The 23,232-nt window shown below is 42.6% G+C and overlaps 1 protein-coding gene across 2 annotated transcripts in view; it reads left to right on the top strand.

The window, feature by feature from the left end:
* Nucleotides 1-23,232, top strand: part of mtmr11 (myotubularin related protein 11) — a 32,284-nt gene continuing 9,052 nt past the window's right edge. For both annotated transcript variants that reach the window (XM_079342955.1, XM_079342954.1), the window contains exons 1-11: nt 1-553; nt 8,757-8,826; nt 15,575-15,711; nt 15,860-15,929; nt 16,519-16,658; nt 16,950-17,034; nt 18,823-18,970; nt 19,163-19,250; nt 19,667-19,755; nt 20,569-20,696; nt 21,786-21,864. In XM_079342955.1, the coding sequence (XP_079199081.1) occupies nt 497-553; nt 8,757-8,826; nt 15,575-15,711; nt 15,860-15,929; nt 16,519-16,658; nt 16,950-17,034; nt 18,823-18,970; nt 19,163-19,250; nt 19,667-19,755; nt 20,569-20,696; nt 21,786-21,864 (1,091 nt within the window). In that variant the 5' untranslated portion in view covers nt 1-496. The remainder of the gene's footprint in view (nt 554-8,756; nt 8,827-15,574; nt 15,712-15,859; nt 15,930-16,518; nt 16,659-16,949; nt 17,035-18,822; nt 18,971-19,162; nt 19,251-19,666; nt 19,756-20,568; nt 20,697-21,785; nt 21,865-23,232) is intronic.

Here is a 23,232-nt window from a genome sequence, read left to right as displayed (position 1 = left end):
TCCCTCTCCCCCTTTTCACCAGTGTGTTTGTGTGTTTCACTATGGCGAATGGATAAACAAACAGAGCGAGATGGGTAGGAAAGCAGCGGTAACGTTGAACACAACCTCTCCGTCTGTGACTAACACCAGTTACAAAATAATCCGGTGACTGGTGTGTGTGAGGCTTTCAGCAGGGTGTGCGCACGGGTTTTTTTTTTTTATTTGTGTGTGTATATATAGATATGTACAGTATGTGGCCGAGAAACGGATGCTGTCAGTGCGAATAGCGATGAAAAGAGCGACAATAGTTTGGACCCTGAACGCCTCAGTTAAAGAAGCCGAACCGTTACTGGACTCCGGACCGTTACCAGGGCAACGCTAACCGAACGACCTTTTTTGGGCTCTTCATTACACATTTTTCCCTCACATTCATTTATTCGGCTTGTATTTTCTTTCTTTCTTTCTTCGTCTTCTTCTTCTCCTTCTTCTTTAAAGTCGAGTAAAGCTGTCGCGAACGATGTTGACGGGATCTAAAACAACGTTTAAAGTGAGACAAATGCTCCCGGATATCAAGGTAAGATTTTAAACGACAAAGTCAAAGCTAAACGAGGCTAACTAACTAGTTAGCTTTGTTTTTACTAAACTTCTTTTTATCCTCTTTCACAGAAGACTGAGCTTCATCTTTTTTTGGGTTAATCTGAGTTTCATGTTGAATTATTTTACCCGTTATAATCTCATATTTTATTGATGCTTTTGTGGAGCTTTCTTATTGGTCATCATTTGGTTTATTATGTTGTTTTCCTCTCTGTTCTGGGACTTAGCAGTGACTTCAGTACAGGTAGTAGTGGTGCTTTAAAAGGTGGGCACACTCAATTTTTTCCTTTAAAATGTTTTTGTAAGTTCCCTGTCCAGCAGAGGATAAATGTCCCCTGTTTTAAAAAGATCACTTAGTTTGTGTTTGCCAATAGATAGATAGATAGATAGATAGATAGATAGATAGATAGATAGATACTTTATTGATCCCGAGGGAAATTCAGGCAAGGAATGTACAGACAAGGAAGGGAGGCTCATTGCAGCGAGCACACTACTGCATATGATCAGTCATTCAAAGGTGGGAATCAATCAAGATTTAAGGACATACCCTATGTGGGTATACTAAACCTGCATATACCACTGAGTCTGAGTTTAATTGTGATTTGAAATTCAGACAAGTTAGATTTAGAGACTCTGCTAATATGTGATTAAACAGCAGATAGGTCAGGAAGCATGCAGGAGTGTCACTGTGCAGGAGACACTGGCCATCATTCACAGTGCAGAGCTATACATGCACACACAGTCTAATAGAGACCTGCTGTCCCTACTCTAAGATTCCCCTATAGTGTGTAAAATGTTATTTCCCTTCATAACTCAGGATGGCAGCTTTACAGGCTGCAGGGCCGCTGTTTCCCCGCCGCCTGTACAACGGGGAGATGCATAATTACTGTAGAAGTAGGGTACATAATGTCACCGTCTTTGGCTGTGCCTTATTAAAGGCCAGGGAAGTGGTGGAGCATCTTAATGACTTCTCGTGGCAGGGGGTTGAGCATATGGGACTGCACACAAAGAGAAACTGTTAAGACAGTCATCATCTCCACAGAACAGCTGTAGCTTGTTTCAGCTGCTTTTATCGCTATAGCTTACAAGGATCAACTGATGCGACAGTAAAATGCTGAAGGCAACATTTTTCTGCTTCTCTGTTTCAAATGATCAGAAAAATTCAGTCCCAGTTAAGGAGCACCTTGGAGGTTAGAAGGACTCATTAGTTTGACAGACAGCTCAAAGAAACCTGTACACACACACACACACACACACACACACACACACAGTATGGATGTGTTGGAGCTCATGGCTCCGTCTTTGTGTTGCCTGGCTTTTTGTCTCCCCCCTGGTTATTTTCAGCAGCCGCAGGGGAAAATCGGTAACAGATGCCTCTTTACTCTGCCTTTAGGCGAGGCGTGCATGTGGAGTGGGGGTGTGATGTTCACTGCACAACATCTGGCTGTCGCCATGGAGACATCAGTTGGGAGGTAGAGGGGGTTTTGAATTTGATTACCTCTGAAAGGGACGCGCAGCAATCATCACATCACCACCACCAAAGGAATCCGACGTGTCCAAGTAGGAGAATGTGGCTGATCCTGAGATATGGTGATGTGGAGTTGGAGGCTGTGCAGATTATATGCACAGGCCACCCACACACGCCTGTGGGTTTCACTTCCATGAGCATGTGTAAAGACTGCTCTAGAAAACTGTATCCAATACTGGGCTGATTTTTGGAGCAGATGGCTTTGCAGTTTGCGTTTAGTGGTGAATCTACGCACTCTTCTTGAAATGGTTTTTGCTCATGCCAATTTGGAAGCAAAAAGGAAGACACATGGGTTACACTAAACGAGATGTTGTCCAGTTCTGACTGCTTATCTTCCACTACTGAGGTTCACTCTACTCAAACTAATGGATTTAATATATCAAGGTAAAACATGGCTCATGTAAAACCCTCTAACATGAACACATACAGAGAGCAAATACTGATTTATAGATTGTGATTGTGAAGAATGAATTTATGGAAATGTCAGGGCCGTTTAGGAATTGGCAGGTTAGACCTGAAAACTGTAAATCAGAATTACCCAAAGAAAATAATCAGTGCATCAGTCATGTTTAATTTTGATGCAAGGCATCACTTCATCTTTAGAGTCAAGCATTCTCTCAAACCAGCCCTTCAAGAGGTTTTTTGTTGACTTACTCTGGATCCAAGGAGATTTAGTCTACAGTCAGACAAGATGAAGAAAAGCAGCAAATCCTCTAAATGAAGACGCTTGCACTTGGAAATGTTTGACATTTTTGTCTGAAAAATGACACCCAAGGGATATTAAGAAGAACAACAGCAGTACAAGCTGCATCAGGATGCTCAGGCTTGCATCTTGACAGCAAAGCAGGCTTACTAAGACCTATTTTGGCTGCGCCTTTCCCCTGGAGTTCAGTCTATATCTGCATCACCCAGCCCTGCTTTGAAGCAGTCAGCATGAAAGGCACACAGCACAAAGCTCCACAGAAGCAAAAATGCCAGAGAAGGTTTCATCTGAGCTCTATTCAGAAAGACTGTAGATGCAAGCCTGATAGGAGCAGACCAAAGCAGTCCAGTCCCCCACACCCGCTCCCACAGGACCCAGACTTCACATCCACTGGCAGCCCCAGAGCTGCAGAGGCTTCCACTGCTTAAACAGAGACAACAAAGGGCTCCTCTTTGGCCCAGGGCAGATTTATGGTCCCGTTAGAGGGTGTATCGATCTGACATAGGGTGATAATTAACCGGCGGCACTATTCACTTGTGAAAGGCCTTGGTCTGGAGAGGTTAGGTGGTTTGTCTGCTTTGTGTGAGTGGAAGCGCTCTGATAGTCTCACTCCTGGGACATGAGCTGTCGGACTGTCAAAATAACGCTTCATATAAGAGACGATTACACTTTCAGCTGCTGATAATGTTCCGTGTCCGACAGTAGATTTTCACTTAAGCCACTGAGCCGACACTTCCATCTGCAATGATGTAGTGTTAGTGTGAAAGGAAGAGGGTTTCAGACATGGAAGTGTGCTCCAGAGACCAAGAGGAAGAAACGCTACTGCTGGTGATGGACACGCTGCCTGTTGTGGGAGTCAGACATGTGATCTTTGAGTCACAGAATGATCCGTCTAGCCACAAGGCAACCCTCCCGCCCTTTAGAGGAAGAATGTGATATGTCAGGGCTCCTCTGACAGCCAGGATAGTGACTGATGGACACGAGCGGTCAAATCCATCACTGTTTGATATGTGCATGTCGAATAATGGAGACTGACCAGTGACCAGTTAGCTGCACTGTTACCCTCACAGTTTTTTTATTAAAGCTGACATGTATTTTCACTGTACTGATATTACTATTGATAGCCATGTTATTGACAAACATGTTTACACTGGAGTCTTATCTTACTCAGTCAGCCCGAACTGTTTATCCAAACTGTAGTTCTCAAAACTACTGGACACATTGGCTCTTCGAGGACAGATGATCTGAATTTAGGGACCACCATGGTTAGACTTCTAACTTCTCAGTAGGCCTGCGCACTATAAGGAAACCTGCAATATGCAATAAACGTTGTTTAATATTGCACTGACAATGTTTAATGCAACAGACAAAAAAACCCAACTAGGCTTGCATTTTAGTTTTTGATTCAAAATGATTCCATCAAGAACAAGTGTTGGTTTTTTCCCTGCACTGTCTCCATCGATCAAACATGTCTTTGTCCCCTCTCTCTACATTGGGCTTATTAACTTTGCATTAATAACATTTAAACTGGAGTGCAATCACTTTGAATGCTGGGCCCTTCGGTTTCACTGCGTTTTATCAAACTGGAGATGAAAAAGGGATTTACTTTGCAGCCCTGTTCTTCAAATGACTCATCAATCTGCTTTTCCTTCTGTCAGCACTTACCAATTTAGCAATAAGAGGAAGAGACACTGTGGATGCAAATATGTTATGAGACAATGAAACGCTAATCATGCAACAGCAGGGATACTGTAAGAGCCAGTAATTATCTTTTTGTTGTGCGTCTCGAAGTCTAGACTGTTGGTGTTATGATGAGGAATGATGCACTGCTGTGAATGTTATCCTGCTGCCATTCGAAGAAAAAATGTAAAATAAAAGATTAGAGCAGAGAGAGCTTGTTGTAATTGCTGCAGGCTTTGCAGAGAAATGGGGTTAAAAGCTGGATATCCACTCCAGTGCAATTCAGAATGCCTTGCATTAAATATTCATCAATCATGCAAATCCCAGTTCATGAAAGATGGATGTATTATTTTACCCTATATGTCGAAGTCTGTTTCAGTCTTCTCTGGAAATGCTGCTTCCCTATCGCAGACCAAAATGCAGCTTTGGCTGAATTCACTTTCTTTTTTACAGGCCGTGTGTTTTACTACTGAGGCTTTCTTTCTACTCTGAGCTGCTGATTGTATTCAAGGCAGGTTTTCGTCCTTTCGCTTTGCCCTTGGGGTTTTGCTTTCAGTGCGTCAATATGTTTGATGTCAGGTGTTCTGCTTCTGTAAGAGGAAATACAGCACGACAGGTCGTCTTTTGAAGGAGAGATAAAGGAATTATAAAACAGGCAACAAAAAAAAGATCTGAGTTCTCAGTCCATTTTATTTCTGTACGCATAAACAGTCATGTTACTGCGAGTGCAACGAGAGGAAGAAAATCAAAGCGAGCTTTATTTAGAATAAACCACCTCATGGCTTTATTTCCTACAAAGCCAGTTCACAATGCCGTACGACTGTTCTCATTCATGTTGGAAAATTAAAAACACAATACAAACGAACAGGTTGTGACCCTTTTCAGTACAGTGAAAAGGAACGTGTATTTTACAGGCCTAAACATAGTCTTTGTGAGTAGGAGTTCTTTAAAAAGCAAATCAAACATTTTCCTTTCTGCAGTGTCCCATTCATTCACCTCCCTCATGAGTTTAGCTTGTTGTTTAAGAAAAGAGCAGTATGTTCCCGAGCCAGGAACAGGCACGCTTACTGCAGAGGTCTGGCTGCTGGAGCAAGGGAAAGCCATGAGCAATGGAAACTGCAATAAGCCTTGGCCACTGTCCCTGAGGATGAAGGGAGGGAGCGGAGGAGGGCAAAAGTGGGGCAAACAGGCAGAACAGGGAGAGAAGAAGCAAATAAAGCGAGTGGAATGCCCGAGCCACAAAGCAAGTCAAACATCAGCTTAAACACGGCCTGAGAATGACTCAGAGACTATGGTCGCCATATTGTCACAATCCCCTTTTCCTCAGCTGTGTCGCTTTCTTATTTGTCTCGTGCAGTCTGATGGAGAACTAACCCATAACTTCGACATGACGCAGTCGCTCTAGAGCTGACACTTCTATTACAGGCACAAATGATTTTCTGTTTGTGTGAAGCGTCACGTCTCCTCTCACATCAGCGTGATCACATCGTGTTCTTCACACAGTCTGCAGCCGGACGCTCGTAGCGCCTGGAGCCGGTGCATTGCAGCTTTAATCGGGTGAGTTCACAGCACCCTGAGGCCCGCTGCTGTCAGTCGGGACAGCTGTAAGACACAGCAGCTCATCTGCACAGCCTCTGGTGTTCTGAAGAGGGGATGAGGAATTCAGCTGTGGCTTCTCTGTGGGTGTTGATGGAGAGACTGAGGGAAAGTGTAAAACCTTTTTTGCAAAGCCAGATGAAATAAATATGAACAATGGGCTGGCACGCTGAGACAAAGGCCTGTAAAATGTTTAGTGTGCTGCCTTATCATAAAACAGAGCTGGTTTTTTTCCACTGTATTTTGTGCCAACACGGCGCTTTCAGACTTCTGACATGGTCACTAAATCTTTGAACCAAATGACATGTTAAATATGCGAGGGAGAACAGGCTATGCTCTGTAGATTTATTACAGAAGTTGGAGCAGCATATAGACAGACCGGTGTGACGTTAGTGCTCACATTATCTGCAACGATAAAACCTGGTGAGTTGTATCACTGTTATTTATCTTCAGGCCTTTCTTTGTCGATAGTTTACAGACTCCTCTATCGTTTGACCTTCATTTAATCCAAAACCCACAGACACACGGTTATTAAACAGCTTTCTGCATATTTAATAAATGTATTTGTTAGATCTATATGCCGCCATTTTAAAAACTATGAAGTTAAACTTCAACAACTCTTATAGCAAATACGATATTGTGTGAATGCTCCATTTAGACAGCATCTGCAGCAGACTTTATTTTTTGTTTTTGTTTGTTAGAGAAACATCCAGAAGCTCTGACATACCAAGAAAACAACCTGTTATGAATAAGTCACATTTACCTTTTCATGTAGCAAAGATCAATCTTTATCTCAGGACGCTTTACAGAAATGTTCCCTGGGTTTTTTTTTTTTTTGGGGGGGGGGTTAGGTCAAATACTAGTCTCAGGTTTTAATGAGCTGTTTTCTAAACTCAGAATTCACCGCGCTGCAAAACTGCTAGCACAACACCAGCGACTGAGTAGATTGATTGTTATTGTTCACACATCGTTGCTGAGTCGTAGAAATACCGGTGTTAAGTGACGGAGCCTGCGCCTTAAATGAAACGCTATATAAAGCTTTCATTGTGGGTCCGAATCGCTGACAGAGAGACGTTTGAGGCTCTACAATGTAAAGCTTTCCTCAGTGTTGAACTCTATTCCTGTCCCACCATAAAGCTTTTTCACTACCTGGATAACCAAAACCTCTTCCCACATTGCAGGCTTTGGCAAATTATAGGATTTCAAGCAGATTAATGTAAGTGGTCTTCACAAAGGGGGGTTAGTTGCAGCGTTAAGTGGAAGCACATGTGTTCGTAAGGTCGCAGTGTGATTCTCGAAACCTCTGCGGCTCTGTGGGGTTGGATTCTGCTTCCAGAAAAGACTCAAAAAAACAACTTGAGACTAAAGGTCTTTAATAGACTAAATGAGGAACAAACAGCACAATGGAAACTCATTGTCGTGGAGAAGTGTGCGCTTGTCCTTTCCCCCCTTTGTCTTTGAAAATGAGCCCGTGGAGACAAGCCAGACTTTGAGGAGAAAAGCAGGCAGGGCTGCAGTGACCCTAACTGTGACATCAGGCTCTGTCCATGTGTTTACTATTGACTTCTGTTTAGTCTATGTCTTCATTAAAACCTCTGTTCTCTTCCAATGAACACTATCCTCCTCCGGGATGTTTATTTTCTTGTTTTTACCAGAAGTGATTCACATGCATTGTTTTCCTTGAAAGGAACAGTCTGGCCTTTTGAGACATCTTGCACATTAGCAAACTTTCTTTCACTTTTGGAGTTCAGCATGTTGTTTTTTTAAATCCCCTGCAGTTGTTACAGATGCTATTTGTGTCTCTGTGAGCAGCTGCAAAGTATGTTGTTCAGAATAAAGTGCCTAATTAGATGTTGTTTGTGTCCTGGAAGCTGTTCAGTTTATTTTATACTGGAATTCTAGTCTCTTGATACACATGAGTTATAAACTGGACTGAAAACAGCAGAAATACGTCCCAGAATATGAGTGGAGAAGATTTTAAATGTGGCTCCACTGCACTGTGTGTTTGCTGACCTGAATATCAAGGCAGATATTAATACAAGCCTGAGTGCTGTGCCAAAGAAATGCATGAGAGTGAGGATGAGGCTGTATAATGAATCATCAATAAAGATGCATCATTTGTTTTTTCAGAACCTCTTTTGGTGTAAGACTCCCAGAATGCATTTCACATTTTCTCTCTTGTTCAACTAAAACAGATCAGTGAGCGTTTCAGAGTTTGTCTGACAGATGACTTCCTCTTCGATATAAAACGAACCCCTCTCCTCTGACTCAGCGATAAGGTGCACGAGAAAGCAGCATGACATTGGTTCAACAGATTAAATCAGCTTCTGACATCCGTTCTGTGAACAGGGCCGATATCAGCTGGAACTGTCTGCATTGCTCTGACAGCAGAGCAGCTCAGCTCCCTCACTCAGTACAGCACACACACACACACACACACACACACACACACACACACACACCCACACTGAAGAATACATGTATTCATCAATCGACCACCCTCACTATCAACGCTGATTAGACATCCAACAAAATGTTGCCAGAATTCACCTTCAGGTCACCTTCCTTTTTCATCAGGTTGGCCTGGTTTTAGCGCTTCAGGTGACAATGATAGCTGATAGAAAGGACTCTGATAAGAAGAGGGATTAAAGGATGTCTGCTCTCTTTCTCTGACAGGAGAGGATGCTCAGTCAGAGCGGGGTAAACGCGAGGAGTCGAGATGTGTTCGGGCTGCGCTGTCTACCAGGTAAGATCGAGTGTCATGTGGCTCATAGAGCCTTCAAACAGGAATGTGTTATATTGGTCCATAGACCCCTATTGTGATATTCACCACAAACTGTGGCTCAAGTCTGAGTTACAATCAAATCATTTTCAGAAACGGAGATCATGTACGTGTACGTCTTTCATTGAGCCGGTAAGTAACTGGAGCTACAAACAGGCTGCAGCTGCTCATGACAAACATGTCAAGGCATTAAGTAATACAGCACCACTGTGAGTTATCAACCTGAATGCTGCTGCAGGATCACAGAAAGCTTTCACACGCCGTAACACTCAGGCATGAAATGTTGCTTTATTATTCTCTGGTTTAAAATTCCCATATTGTTATGGTGGACACACCTGGAGCAGGAATGTCACAGCAGGCACTTTGCCTTGGGATGGTAAAACAACTGCTGCAGGAAGGCTGAACGCACAGAGAGCCCTGAGAGACTGGATTAACCCTTACAAAGCTCGGATGAGTGTTTGCTCTTCTGAAATACTCTGTGACGTTTACAAAATGGAGTTATAAAAGAAGCTGTATAATCAGATAGTGTCAAATATTGTTTTGTTGCATGTGGTTTTGCAGAGCTCATTTGAACAGCTACAGCAGGAGAACACATTTAGATTGGGTGCAGAATTGAAGCTTCTGCTTTAAGCAGCACAACCACAGAACGACATGAACATGAGTCAGCGTCTTCACACTACCTGAAGAACTTTGTTGTTTGTCTCTGTTCTGGAGCATCACTCTGCACCTCCTTCAACTACATACTATAAACTGTAATGTGATCCAATTAGTCCTTAATACTCCTTTAATGCACAGTTTATAAAAAAGAACACTTCACATTTGAAGTTTGGTGAGCGATTCAGAGGTGAAGTTGCAACATTGCATTTTTCATTTGTTTCGGTTTGTGTTCACTCTTCACGTTGTTGTGTACCTTCACTGGACACTAGTTGGGACGGTAGCTCCACTCAGTGGCTCTTTCCATCCGGCCTAATGTTGCACTATGAGCTGAAAGGAAACAACAGCACAGTGGACGATCTGTAGAATGGAGATAAAGTTATGACATATCGCCCGGTGTAACCACATTAAGCACAGGCTCGGACCTTTATTATGTGTGGTTATTATGTTTCACATCATTGAAGAACAGATGATTCTTGAGTTTGGTTTGACCGTTTATTTTTGATCTGTACCAGAGTCCGATCTTTTCTTGATTTTGCAGTAAGATGTGTAGACCTGGACTTCTCTGCAGCACAGCGCAGACTTTGTCTCCACATTTACATGAGATACATTTGAATGAACATTTACCCCCAAATATAGAAACCTGCAGACAATCTCTGCTGCTGCACTCTGATTTATCCACCTAAGCTGACTCTGCTCATGTTTTTGACTCAGCGACACCCAGCAGCAGCTTCTCATCGTCCAAGCAGTCTTCATCATAGTCCTCATCTGAGACAGACAAATCTTTAACACTGCAGATAAGCAGTTAGTCACACAGCATGCGCTCACTGCAGATTGATTAGAGTGTGTGTTGTGAGTGTGAGGGAAGCTTATTAAATAGTCAGATGCTCTCCACCTCAGCCTTCCTTCACCTTCATATATTCATCTTTTTTCTCTTTCTTTTTTTGTCCTAATTTAATGTTTCAGTTCTTTTCTTTCATAAACCTGCCTTCATAGTCATACACAAACACACTGTGCACAAAAGCGCACACACACACACACACACACACACCCACATTAGAGCGTGCACAAACGCTCCTCAGAAACACACACACACACTTCCTTCCTCAATTTCATTCACTTACTCAACCTAATTTGTTTTCCAGCAGTCTTTTTATCAAATACTTTCCAGACTCAGCCGATCTCTGTCTCACACACACACACACACACACACACACTCAGGCGCACACAGACACACACACACACACACTCAGGCGCACACACATGCACACACACATATCCTATTCTTGGCTCTTAACATGTCACTGTGAAACGTCGACTGTCTTTACTTGACATTTTTCCCCTGCTGGCTCTCCATCTCCAACACCGCCTCGCTGTTCCCCTCTCTCTCTTCTCGTCTCTCTCTCTCTTCCGCTCCATTCCAGACAGATTAGAAACACAGCTGGAGATGAAAACCTGTTTTATATTTCGAGACAAAAGAGATATACGTGTCTTGGCAGGAATATTTAGGTTTTCAAAATCATCATTTTCATTCTTTTTTATCTCCATGGAGATTCACATTATCATCTCTTACAGCTGAAATAACTATCAGTCCACTCTGAAGGGAGCATTTTGTTCCATTTCGGAGACATCATGAAACAGATTTTGGGCAGTGAAATCTATCCTTTGGCGGTGTTCACGCTCTGCAGGGTAAGTGTTGAGACAATTTGTGAGAACAAGTTCACTTTCAGACACAAAGGAGGCGCGAGAGAGTGTCGCGGCACCGAGTGAAAGGGCTCACGTTGCACCTGTGGACTCTCGCTCTTTCTCCCTGACACGCTTTAAAAGAGGACGGCTCATTTGTTGACACTTTGTTAGAATGGTGTCGTTAGTTCTCATATCAGTAATGAAGCTGTTGTTGCTCGGTACGATAAAGCAGGTGATCCGTCTCAAGCTGGATCCACCGACCAGTTAAGAACAAATGACAAAATCTGAAGTATTTCATACAGAACTTGCACCTTTCTCCCAGTACTTAACGTGCAGCTCTGAGCGTGCACAGCGTTCTCATGTGACACAAGGACACAGGAGCGCAGAAACCAAACCGGCCTGCAGGAGGGCAAACAGGTCAGGACAGCTCCAAAAGCCATAGGTAGATCATGTACCTTTTCAGTGCAACGAGTGGGGGGAGGGGTGGACTGTCCATTCACACACAATGATTAGAGGACAGGACCCCCCTCACAGCAACTTCCCAATCCTTTTTTTCTTCACAGTCTAATGTTACTGTGGGATTAAAGGGCTGTCAATCAGCTTTCATCCCTTACTGATTGATGGACACGAGGCCCGAGAATCGTTTCTATACTTGGGTTTCTATCAGGATATTGAAAAGTTTTAAATGTTCTTTTATGTAGATTTTGTTTTGTAGTTTAATTCCCTCCCAGCAGGAAAAACAAGATATCAGACTAAAGCTGTTTCACACATGCACTCCTAAAAAAATTCCTTTAAATCTTAGGACATCTGTGTGTGTGTGTGTGTGTGTGTTGCATGATTCACAGAGTGTAAAAAAACTCATTTCCTTTCACTGATCAATAAAGTAAATCTTCTTTTTGGCTGAGAAAATCTAAATGAAGAGAAGTGTCACGAGTACAGGAAATGTCCCCCAGCTGCTGTGAGTGTGTCAATATAGTTTAAGGCCAACCCCCGGATTTAACCGAAGGTAACCCATCTGTGGTATTTACTTGTCCTTCCTGTGGGCTAAGAAGGGCAGAGACCTTCCTCTCTGTGTGCGTCGCAGCTCAAAACAAAGACAAACAAATGGCATGTGGTTCAGATGTTTGGACTCCTTCAGGTTGCTCTCTATGCGGTAAACACATGTGGACATACAGTAATGCAGGGGGAAAACATTTGTGCATTTATCTCTAACAGCAAATAAAACTCAGATGGTTTCCTTTTTAAACAACATGCGATTCATAAAACACAGTAAACAGTAAAACCTGAAGGCTAACCCTCTCCCAGTGTCCCAGTGAAGCTGCTGTCCTCTACAGTGAATGCTTTGCATTGTATGGTTGACCAGGTCCAAACGTGTGGTGGATGTGAAGCCTTACTGTCCGAATACAACCAAAACACTGGCCCCAAAAAGAAAACCCTTTTTATACCTTTCAGCCAACCAATAAGAATTGGATTTGTTTTGTGTTATAGACACTTTGATGCTAACGTCATGCTGTGACTTTGCTGTTGGTCACTAATTAATGATCAGATAAGCTGAAGGCCCGAGCCCTTGTAAAATGTTAGTGATTGACATTTTCCACTTGTTTGTTGAAAATCTGGATTAAAGCAGTCTGAATGATGACAGGGTGTTTTTTTTTAGCTTTCTGTCCTTTGCTTGAAGCAAGAGGTAATATCCCATAAATATACATGTTGATTAGTTACTGCTGTAGTGTTATTGTTTCTAAAAGCTGGTAACTGTGAGACACAACTTTGACCAAAACATAATGCAAAGATGTCGGAAGTATAACTGATCTGTTCTCTACACAAACTGTCACACTTTTACGAGTGTGCAAGTGCAAGTACAAGATTGACTTTAGCACTTGAGCACCGTAGGAAGAACATAAAAGATTTTATTTGATGAAAGGTCAACTGTGTCGTAAACACCTTCAGTCGTCGTCTCGTTGACTCACGCTGGGCTGAAGCACCTGCTCGCACTTTGGTTTCTTTAAAAAGAGTGAGAACCGTCCCAGAAGCCTCTGGTTTCCTGTCTCTCTCTCTCTCTCTCTCTCTCCTTCTCTCTCTCTCTCTCTCTCTCTCTCTCTCTCTCTCTCTCCTTCTCCTCTCTCCTCTCTCTCTCTCTCTCTCCTTCTCTCTCTCTCTCTCTCTCTCTCTCTCTCTCTCCATCTCTCTCTCTCTCTCTCTCTCTCTCTCTCTCTCTCTCTCTCTCTCTCTCTCTCTCTCTTTAGGCTACAGGAATGTTTTTGTTCCTGATGCACCCTGGGGAGACATTAAAAGGAGACACGCACAGCCACAGATTGTCGTCTGAAAGACGAGCTCTCAGCGTGCTGAAGGCTTCACTTTACTGTTCTAAACCCTAAACCTCTGAAATCTCTGCTGGCTCATGTGTGGTCAGAGAGGCAAAAGCATAATCATAGTGCACACCCCGACATTGTAAACTCTGTGTGTAGTCAGCAGATTATGGGCCGTCTCTCTCACGGTGTAGACAAGTGTTACGTGTGAGAAAATGACTGTTTCCTGTTTGTGCTGTGGTATTCTTCTAAACATTCATTTGGCAAAGAGCAAGCAGAGGCATTCTGCAGAAACCTTTAATCTTTAGTGTTGGACTAGCTCTTCCACATGTGCAGGAAAGGAATTTAGTTTCCTCAGAATGGTTTTCTTTCTTCGAGGAACCAGCAGCTTGTCCCTGTTTTATTTCACGGTATTCCGAGCGAGTATAAAAACATTTGCTTGCCATGTGTCCGGCTAAACTCTGCTCTTGTTGTGCACAAAAAGGCCATTTTCTCCACAACTATCCTATTCTGGACTTTGTTGCCATGGAAACCCACGGTCGAGCTGGCATGGTCTTTGTATTGCTGCAGGAGTGTTTTGGAAATGCTGTGTGTGTGTGTGTGTGTGTGTGTGTGTGTGTGTGTGTGTGTGTGTGTGTGTGTGTGTGTGTGTGTGTGTGTGTGTGTGTGTGTGTGTGTGTGTGTGTGTGTGTGTGTGTGTGTGTGTGTGTGTGTGTGTGTGTGTGTGTGTGTGTGTGTGTGTGTGTGTGTGTGTGTGTGTGTGTGTGTGTGTGTGTGTGTGTGTGTGTGTGTGTGTGTGTGTGTGTGTGTGTGTGAGAATGTTTGTGAACATCTGTGTTTGTGTGCAGTAGATTTTTGAGGACGACGAGGTTTGTTTTAGGAAGCTTTTGTCCTGGAGTTTGAGATGCTTTCTCAGCTGGCAGATACTTTACAAAGACTGATCACACAGTCACTACAGGATCGATTGACTACTTAAAGAGTTTCTTGGCAAGTTAGTAGTGTTTTCTAAGGGTTGGATCTTTTGTTTACTGAAAATCCATCCATACATTTACATAAACGTACAAATAAAAATTTAAAAAAAGTCATACATAATCATGAGAATGATCATACTATGATAGTTTTGATCAAATGTGAGTGGATGGATCACATTTTATTGATAGGTTTATTATTATTTCAGTGCATCATGTCTTGCTGTAACAACCGGGCTGTTTGTGGTTGTTTGATTCAAAATGACGACTGGGCAATAACTGAATCAAAGATTCATGGTCCCCACATAGCACGCCACGACCTGCATGTACTGTAGCAGCAAAACATGGAGGGAAGTGGATTCTACATAGAATCATCAGTATCAAGATAAGAATACTTTTTAATGCTGGTTTTATCCCTTTCAAAGCTCACAGCTACTTTTAGTAGGACGTCTCATCCAGCAGCTTCATAAAGACGCCACACCTTCTTTCCTGTTTGAATTACAAAGTGTTTATTTCTGTGGGCCACTCATAGCCCAGTGTGCATTTGACCTTTTTAATCAGACTTTTTTTTAACTACTAAAATGTTTTAAACTGCCCTGTGGGTTCCTGTACAGCTTAAAATATATTTTTTATTAATCATTCTCTACAAAAACTGTTTTTGTGTCTGTGCCTGTTGAAACCATACAAACACATCTTATTGTACTTTTATAGTTACATTTTCGCCTACATATTTAAATGCAACGTGAATTGACCGACTCGGACACCAGAGTTACGCCGTTGAAGAATCTAAATGTCTAAAGACGTGAAGACGGCTGAGCTTAGGAGCAGCACTGTTGTTAAAAAGGAAGGACTGTTATTATCAGTAAGCTGCTGGTGTTGATCTACTTCCTGCTCCTCCCTGCTCATCTCTCAAGACATGAAGCAAAAAGTCAAAATAAAAATGTCTTTGAACCCACTCCCGGTAATCTGTTCAGTGGAAACTTCCTTGCTGCTGTCTCTCTGTCTCAACACTTCCTGTTGTGTGTCCACATGTGAAGCTCACACACTCACTGACACACTCACATGGACCATCTCTTCCATCTCTTTTGTCCCCACCAGGCGAGTGTGTGCTTCAGAGAGCGGTCATGGTGAGGAAGAAGTTGTCTGCCAGGGAAGGAAGAGGCTGGGTGTCTGGGACCCTCTTCTGTACCCACTTCAGGGTGGCCTTCGTGCCCCAGGACAGTCCCAAACCTGACGTGAGTCCTTCCAAAACCGCTGCGCTCATTTTTTTATTATCCTGCTTTAAGATTGTGTCGATATTGTCTGTGTAAATAAAAATGTTGTGAAAAAGAAAGAACATTCACAAAACTGACATAACTGTGTCTCTGTTGTTAAATACATTAGGACAATGCAGACCCAGTGCTTTTAGGGGATCATGATGTGGCTTTGGCGTCCATAGAGAAGGTCGTGGTTGGTAAGTGAAGCCTTCCATGAATGTCTTCTTTAATTAAATGAAGGACTGAAAGTTTATTGGCCACCATTCTGTTGATGCTACACTCCTTGGTCGGGTCCAATCACAGGCTAGTATCCTGCCTCTTGCTGTGAAACCCTCAGTATGAAACTCGATGTTAATGATGCATCCATTTTAAAGAGGACTTTGGTTTAACTTGTGGCTTGTTGATTTTCGAAGGATTGAAATGATTTGGATCTAGAATCGATTCTGGTTTTAATTCGAAGGCTGGAAGAAGTGGCACATGTGGTTGCCATAGTAACAACCAGTCATTGAGCAACTGAACAAACTTATGAGTAAATATCTTTTCACAATATGATGAATAAGATGAGCCAAATCTAACAGCTACAACTCTCTGAACTATCACAGTATTAAGAATTATAAGAATGCACGTTACAAACTGTATGTTAGAGCGTGCAGCGGTCATTAATTCTGACCTACATACTGTCAGTCTGTCAGTATGTACAGTAATCTATACTCCAGGCTTCTTTGGCTCTTGACCTGTTTCTCTGTTGAATGTTTAATTAGAGCGTGTTCCCCTCCTGTGTTGCAGTGGGCCCGAACAGAACCAAGCTTGTGACACCAAACTCCTCTCTGAAGTTCACTCCCGAGGAGCTGGTGCTTTACTGCAGGGACCTGCGAGTCATCTGCTTCCTGTTTGACCGCCTCACTCCTGACCCTCAGGTCCTCGAGGTGTGTGCCTGTCTCTCAGCGTTAGGAAGGAACTTATCTCCTTCTGAGCACCAAAACTAACGTGTGTGCACAGCCACAACTTTATTTCATCTACTTGTCTTTAACACTTATTTGTGTGTGTGTGTGTGTGTGTGTTGGCTCAGATTCAAAGCTCTGCTTACTGTCATAGTGATCGTTATTTATTTCAGAGCTCAGATACGTATCTGTGGATCAATGACTCTGACGTGCAGTGATGTTGAAAGTTGATGACCTTTGTCATGTAGATGTGCTCTCTGTGGTTTCACTCCTCAGATAACCTACACCATCGCCAAGACCTACCAGCCTCTCAAACCAGGGTCGGTGTTATCTTTCCAGAACGCTGCTCTGGGGAGTGTAGGTAAGTGGATTCATGTATACAGGCCGCTCGTTCCTCGCAGAGATACGTCTCTCAATCAGTCCGTCCATCCTCCTATAGCTGTATAGAGAACAGAAAAACCCCAGAGGGATACTTCATGCTTACATATTTTTAGTTTGTACTGGGCTTTAACACACTCAGAATGTCATCAGACAAATTTGAATCTGCAACTTTTTTTGTTTTCACAAATACACAAAACGTCTAAAAAAAATGCCCTGAAACTTTTGAGCTGCTCATGTGAGCGCCCCAGAACATTTGTGTTTTACTGGTAGTTTAAATCCAGTTTTATACAGTCTACAAATATACTTCCTGCTGCCTGGATATAAAGATAGAAGTAGACTATGTAGGTCCACAGTTGATGGGAAATGACTTTTTTGAGACTCGTTGGTGTATATTTGGAGGGCAGCTGATCATCTTTTCTATTCATTTGTAAATCTCTTCATATCTTAGCTTTTTTTCCACTGTGCCTGTTCCCCTGTGATGAATATTCACAGAAATAACAGCTCAGTGAAAGTGAGAATCAGAAGCCCACATGGATCAGAGGCACAGCGTCAAAGTGTGTTCCTCTCCTGGTGTGCCTCATCATCGACTCTCTTCTCACTGTGTGTGTTTTTTTTTCTTTAAATCTCTCCTCTCCTGAGAGAAAATGTACCCCACACTCTGATCACTGTTTGTCTGTCAGTCTCTGCGTTAGGTGTGTTTCATCTATTATTGTTTCTCTTCTTCCTCTGTGTTTTTAAGACTGTGATGTTTAAAAGTCTAAAAACTGCAGCTAACAGGGAGAATACATGTTTCTGTGCTGTAAGCTAAAATCCTCTTTGGTCGGCACATTTGAGAACATTCCCCTCTATGATGACACGATGAAAAATTGAAACCATGACCAGATGTGGGGAAATCTCAGTGCTGCGGTTTTGAGGCGAGGCTTATTAAAATGTTCAAGGTCTGATTCTGACAGTGATTGAAAAGCTCAGTTTGTAAAACATAAAGACGCCATATTGAAACGTAACGACATGCTGCCAGAGAGAAAGACTCCAGTCTCTCCCGTCTGTCTGCTCCCATCCACCATATAGAGTAACATGAGCTGCCTGTTCCTACAATACATTACAATACATTATGCTATGTTAAAGCTACGCTAGGCTGACTAGGCTGTGGGTCACTGTCAGCTGTCAGATAAATAATGCAGCCCCCCCTCCCCCCCATCTGAAACAAATCTCTAGATAACCTGCAGTTCAACTCTGCCCCAAGGGTCAAGTGTGTCTGGTGTGTGTGTGTGTCTGGTGTGTGTGTGTGCGCGCACGCGTGTGGTCAGTGTGTTGTTTTCTGTCTGAATGTACAACACTTAAACATTTTTACTCTACAAATGATGCAATCACATTTTGAGAGACAGATGTACCTAAGATTGAGTTCTCTTTTTTTTCAACTATTTTAAAGGTCTTTTTTGCCTTGTTGGGTTCTCTTCTTTAAATTTGGTGAAGTTCAGACTGAGCTTCCTAAAATACATCTCACATTCAGCTGCTCCTGCCTGACTTCCTGCTGAATGTTTCAACAGACCAACATTTCTTATTCTGTCTGTAAGGGTTTCAATACGACTCGCCCAAGACGTGAGTTAAATAAATCACGTTTGGGGATTGATTTTCATGTCTCAGTGTTTTTAAACTATGCTTCCTGCTTCCAAAGTATCATGAACATCATGTAATCTGACAAAAGATATTTCATGTCTCATCTCAACCAAAATCTTCAAAGTATTTCCTTTCACTTCTCCTCCTCCAGAAATGAAGCAGTTTCTAAGCAACCGTCCTCGAGATGCCCACATGAACTGGTACGAGTCTGTGTCAGACTGGGAGCACGAGCTGGAGCGCTGCGGGGCCACGGGGTGGAGGGTCAGCTCAGTCAATGACCGCTTTGAGATGTCCACCAGGTGAACGCCCTCCTGTGTTGTTTGTGCTTCATCTACCTGTAACACATTTTAATGAAGGGATGTCGATGAGCCTGCCAATCCTTGAAAAGAAAAAATATTCAGAACATTGAGAATCCCACACACGGTCAACTCAAAGACCCTCATGTGTTTTTAGCTCAGAATAAAAACGATCATGTTTTTCTCTCCTGTCAGCTTGCCGCGGTTCATCGTGGTTCCACAGAAGGTTTTAGACACCGAGCTGAAGAAAAGCTTCGCCCACTTCAACGAAGGACGCATCCCCGTGAGTGCACTTAACATCCAGAAACATTGAAATAATGCCAGCAGCTGTCCTGAGCATGAAACAGGTTTTCAGGTTTCACCAGCAGGTTTCACCAGCAGTGCTGCAATAAGATAAACCATTCAGTGTAATATCAGACCGACACGCTAAAAGTAACAGCTGAATGAAAGAGTTTCACAACAAGTAAACAAAAAGTTTAAATTCCTCATGTGAGCACTTGTGTTTCCCAAGCGTGCAATACAGGCTATAATAGGAAGAAGATTTTGACTGCAGTCATCCTTCAGATATAGTTTTTCCTTCTTATTATCATACCTCAGACACAAAGTAGACGATGAGCACAGATGTGGGGAAGCCTTGAGGGAATATTCTCACTGCACAACGTGTCATTAAAGAGGATGAAACTGTGTTCTGTATCGCAGCGCTGGTGTTGGCGACACCCTCGAGGCAGCGATCTGCTGCGAATGGCCAGCTTCCAGAACAACATCTACCATGAGAAAGACGACATCAGGTGTGTGTGTGTGTTTCATGATGTGTTATAAACAGAGTTTAGTGCACACATACCTATCAGTACATGCATTAACATTTACATCTGTTTTAAGATGGTTTTAAGATAAACGGGCCACAGTTAACTCATCATACTGTAGGTTACATTTTAACCTTTAACACTGCTGAAGGAATCTTTTAATATGGTAGAAACACACAATGGATTGCTCAAATTAAAATAAACAGCTGCTACAGCAAGGAGGCCTCCCAACAATCAGCAAGACACGTTACATGTTTTTGTCTTTCCTTCAGCATGTACCAGTCTGCCAACATGGTGCTGTCAGTATAACGTGTTGAACTTAAAGTCACTTCAGAGTGCATGTCTCGATATTTATTTATTTTTACTTTTGGACTGTTTGTTCCTTTATTGGAGAGATAGGACAGTGAATAGAGATGGAAATCAGGGGGAGAGAGTGAGGATTGACATACGGGAAAGGAGCCACAGGCAGTAGTTGAACCTGGGCTGCCCGCCTTGAGGACTATGGCCTCCATATATGGGGACGCGCGCACTGCGCCACCAGCGCCCCCATCTCTACAGTTCTAAAGCTTTGGGCTACCGTTACTGACTGATCGTGCAGGAAGAGAATATTATGTTTTCAGACTCGATGGTAAAATTAGATGGTGTGACTTTGGGTAAATTGTTAACTATCTTTCATGCCATCTGATTGAATGAAAAAAATGACTTCCTGGGTAATAACACGGGTTTTGAATCGACCAGGAGGAGGGGAAAGGGAAGTTGTTTGTGTGCGTTAACAGCTGTTCTGGTGCTGCTCTGTAGAAACCTGGAGCTGATCCTGTTCGGTTGTCAGTCCTCTCTGTGTGTGGTGGTGGAGCTTGGCGAGGAGTTGCCCTCACCTGCAGATGTCCAGCTGGCACACAGCCGCCTGCGGGCCCTCTGCCTGGGAGGTGAGAACAAGACAAACACGTGCATGCACACACAACACCTCATCAACATGCATTGACTCATGGCACCCAAAGAAAAGCATTAAAGTAAGTTAGTAAAAGTAAACAAGACAACCTTGGTCAAAATGCCAAACGAGTGACTTTAAATGGTACTTCATTACAAACGGGTGACTTTACAGTGTCTACGCCCAGACTGTAATTTAGCATGACATAAAAACATGTAAGCCTTCTGATTTATTAGTTTGAATTCTTTTATATTGAGGTAGTCATTCGAGCCACTGTGGATTATTCTGAATTGATTGGACATTCCTGCTTCTCTTGATCAACGTTTGATTTCTTTACTTGCTTGTAGGATTGTTTTGGGGGCTTTGTCAGAGGGTCTTTGTTGCTGTTTGTGTCCTGTAAGCACACCCAGCACATTCCATGTTTGAGTAAACAGAGGCATGACAAAACGACTCATGGTCGTCTGCATCCACCAGCCCTGGATCTGATATGCTGACCTTTCTCACACTAGCGCGCACTCTCAGTGGGCCTCCCCCTCTCTCCTGCACACCAACAATGTGTAAAGGTCACTGATTATCACGGTTCACACGTTAGTCAGCTCTGTGTTTTATCTGTCCTGGGTGAGAGGAATGTCATGTTAAAAACAGCCGCTCAGATTTACCGGCAGTAGCTTTTGACTTGTTGAAAGGAGAAGATATGAAATGCAGATAGTGTTTGAGGATTGTTTTTAAAAAGCATCCCTCGGAGGTTATGTGGATTATGCATTTAGAGTTCCATTTAAGATGTGCATGATTCATTTTAAGGGGGTGGATTGTCTTCTGGTGTGAAATGAAGTGATAAATTATGTTAAAAAAATAAATCATAGTGCTCCGTCAGTTACAGGCGGACTGAAGTATTTAGAGTTTATTCCACCTGGTGTCTGATTGTTTCATTCGCACATTTTAGAGACAGCAGTAACCCTAACCCTAACCCAACCTCATTATTTTGTCTGCTTCTGTGTCCCACTTCTAACCTTCAAGTCGTGATATGCAGAGAGCTTTTGTTATAGTGATGACAAATGATCTCAACATGATCTGCTTTGATTCCTAGACATCTCCACATCTGTGTCGGTGCCCGATGACAAATGGTTGTCTACCCTGGAGAGCACACACTGGCTCGACTACACCAGGTATCTCACGTGCTGCTTTGCTACTCTACATGTGATATACGTTTTATTGTTCCTCAAGTGTTGTTGGGAGACTTAACAGGCGAAGGTTTTTTTTATGAACTATGATCTCCTCTCTGATCTAGAACTCAAACTGCATTGTGTGAAAGTCACCAGCAGCTTTTCCTGCAGCAACGTTTCCATGACCTTTCATTTTAAATATATTTTTAAAGATCCGGAAAACACAGGAAATATGAACACAACATAACTCACAAAGTGACTGAAAGGACTCAACTCAACTTATATATGGCACTTTAAATACAACCGCCTTTATCTGATATGCTTTACAGCACAGCTAGAGGGCAAAGAAGACAAAACAAATCAGATACATAAACAATGTCAAAATGATTTTTAAATGCAACAATAGCATTAACAGTGAGGGACAAAGAGGGGAATCACATATGAAATCAAGTGAATTTATTAGACAGTGAAGTGAAAAGAATGAGAATGATGTCAGTCTGATAGACCAGTCATGTTAGAGCTGAAGCCCTTTAAATAAGCTGAGTGCACAGTGTCTTTCCTGTCTCTGAAGCCAAGATGCTAAACCGACCAAACCGGTGCAGACAGAGAGGACAGGACGTCACACATTAAAAAAAACATTTTCAGAATAAAAGTCTTTCTACAGTGTGACTTCCCTTTGCACCTAAACTGAAGCTCTTTTCGAGAGATCGTCTTGACGTTGTCTTCCAGGCTTCTTATTGTTCTTCTTTAGATTTAGTCTCTGTCCAGGTGATCCCATACTGTCTCCATGATATTCAGGTCTAGACCTCCTCCTCCTCCTCGACTGTCACTGAGAGCTTTATCAACAGTCACTCCAAATATAACTTCAGTACAAGGACTGGCTTTGTGACCTACAATAACTAAAGCTAAAACAACAAATGTGATGGTGTTCTCAGACGTCTGCACAGTTCTGTAAAACAGGGTTCATTTATTTTTACAGAACATCCACAGCTTGGTATTTCTCTTCACTGTGGGGTGATTATTCTTTCAGGTTTGTTAAAGGTGACAAACAGGAAAGGGAAATCCTATAGATGTTGTTCCTTATCTCCTTCACTCAAGCTATTTATTTACTGACTTCCTGCCTATGATAGTCAGTTATAAAGAGAAGAAGAAGAAGTGTACTTTCATGCATTTTGGGGCTCAAACATCTTTAAAATTTGCATCAGAGATGTTTTTATGTTCGGAGATTTAAGTTCAGTTTCAGTTCAGAAATGGAAAACAAAATCTAATATTTATAAAGATTAAAGAAAGAAAGAATGATCCGGCTGAGTTATGACAGCTTAAAGCACAGCCGCTGACAGTCAGAATTATTACTCACAGAAAGTTTTATTT

The sequence above is a fragment of the Symphodus melops genome, assembly GCF_947650265.1.
Source record: "Symphodus melops genome assembly, chromosome: 5".
NCBI lineage: Eukaryota > Metazoa > Chordata > Actinopteri > Labriformes > Labridae > Symphodus > Symphodus melops.
The sequence above is the reverse complement of the archived record's forward strand: the minus strand, read 5'-3'. Positions and strand labels throughout refer to the sequence as shown.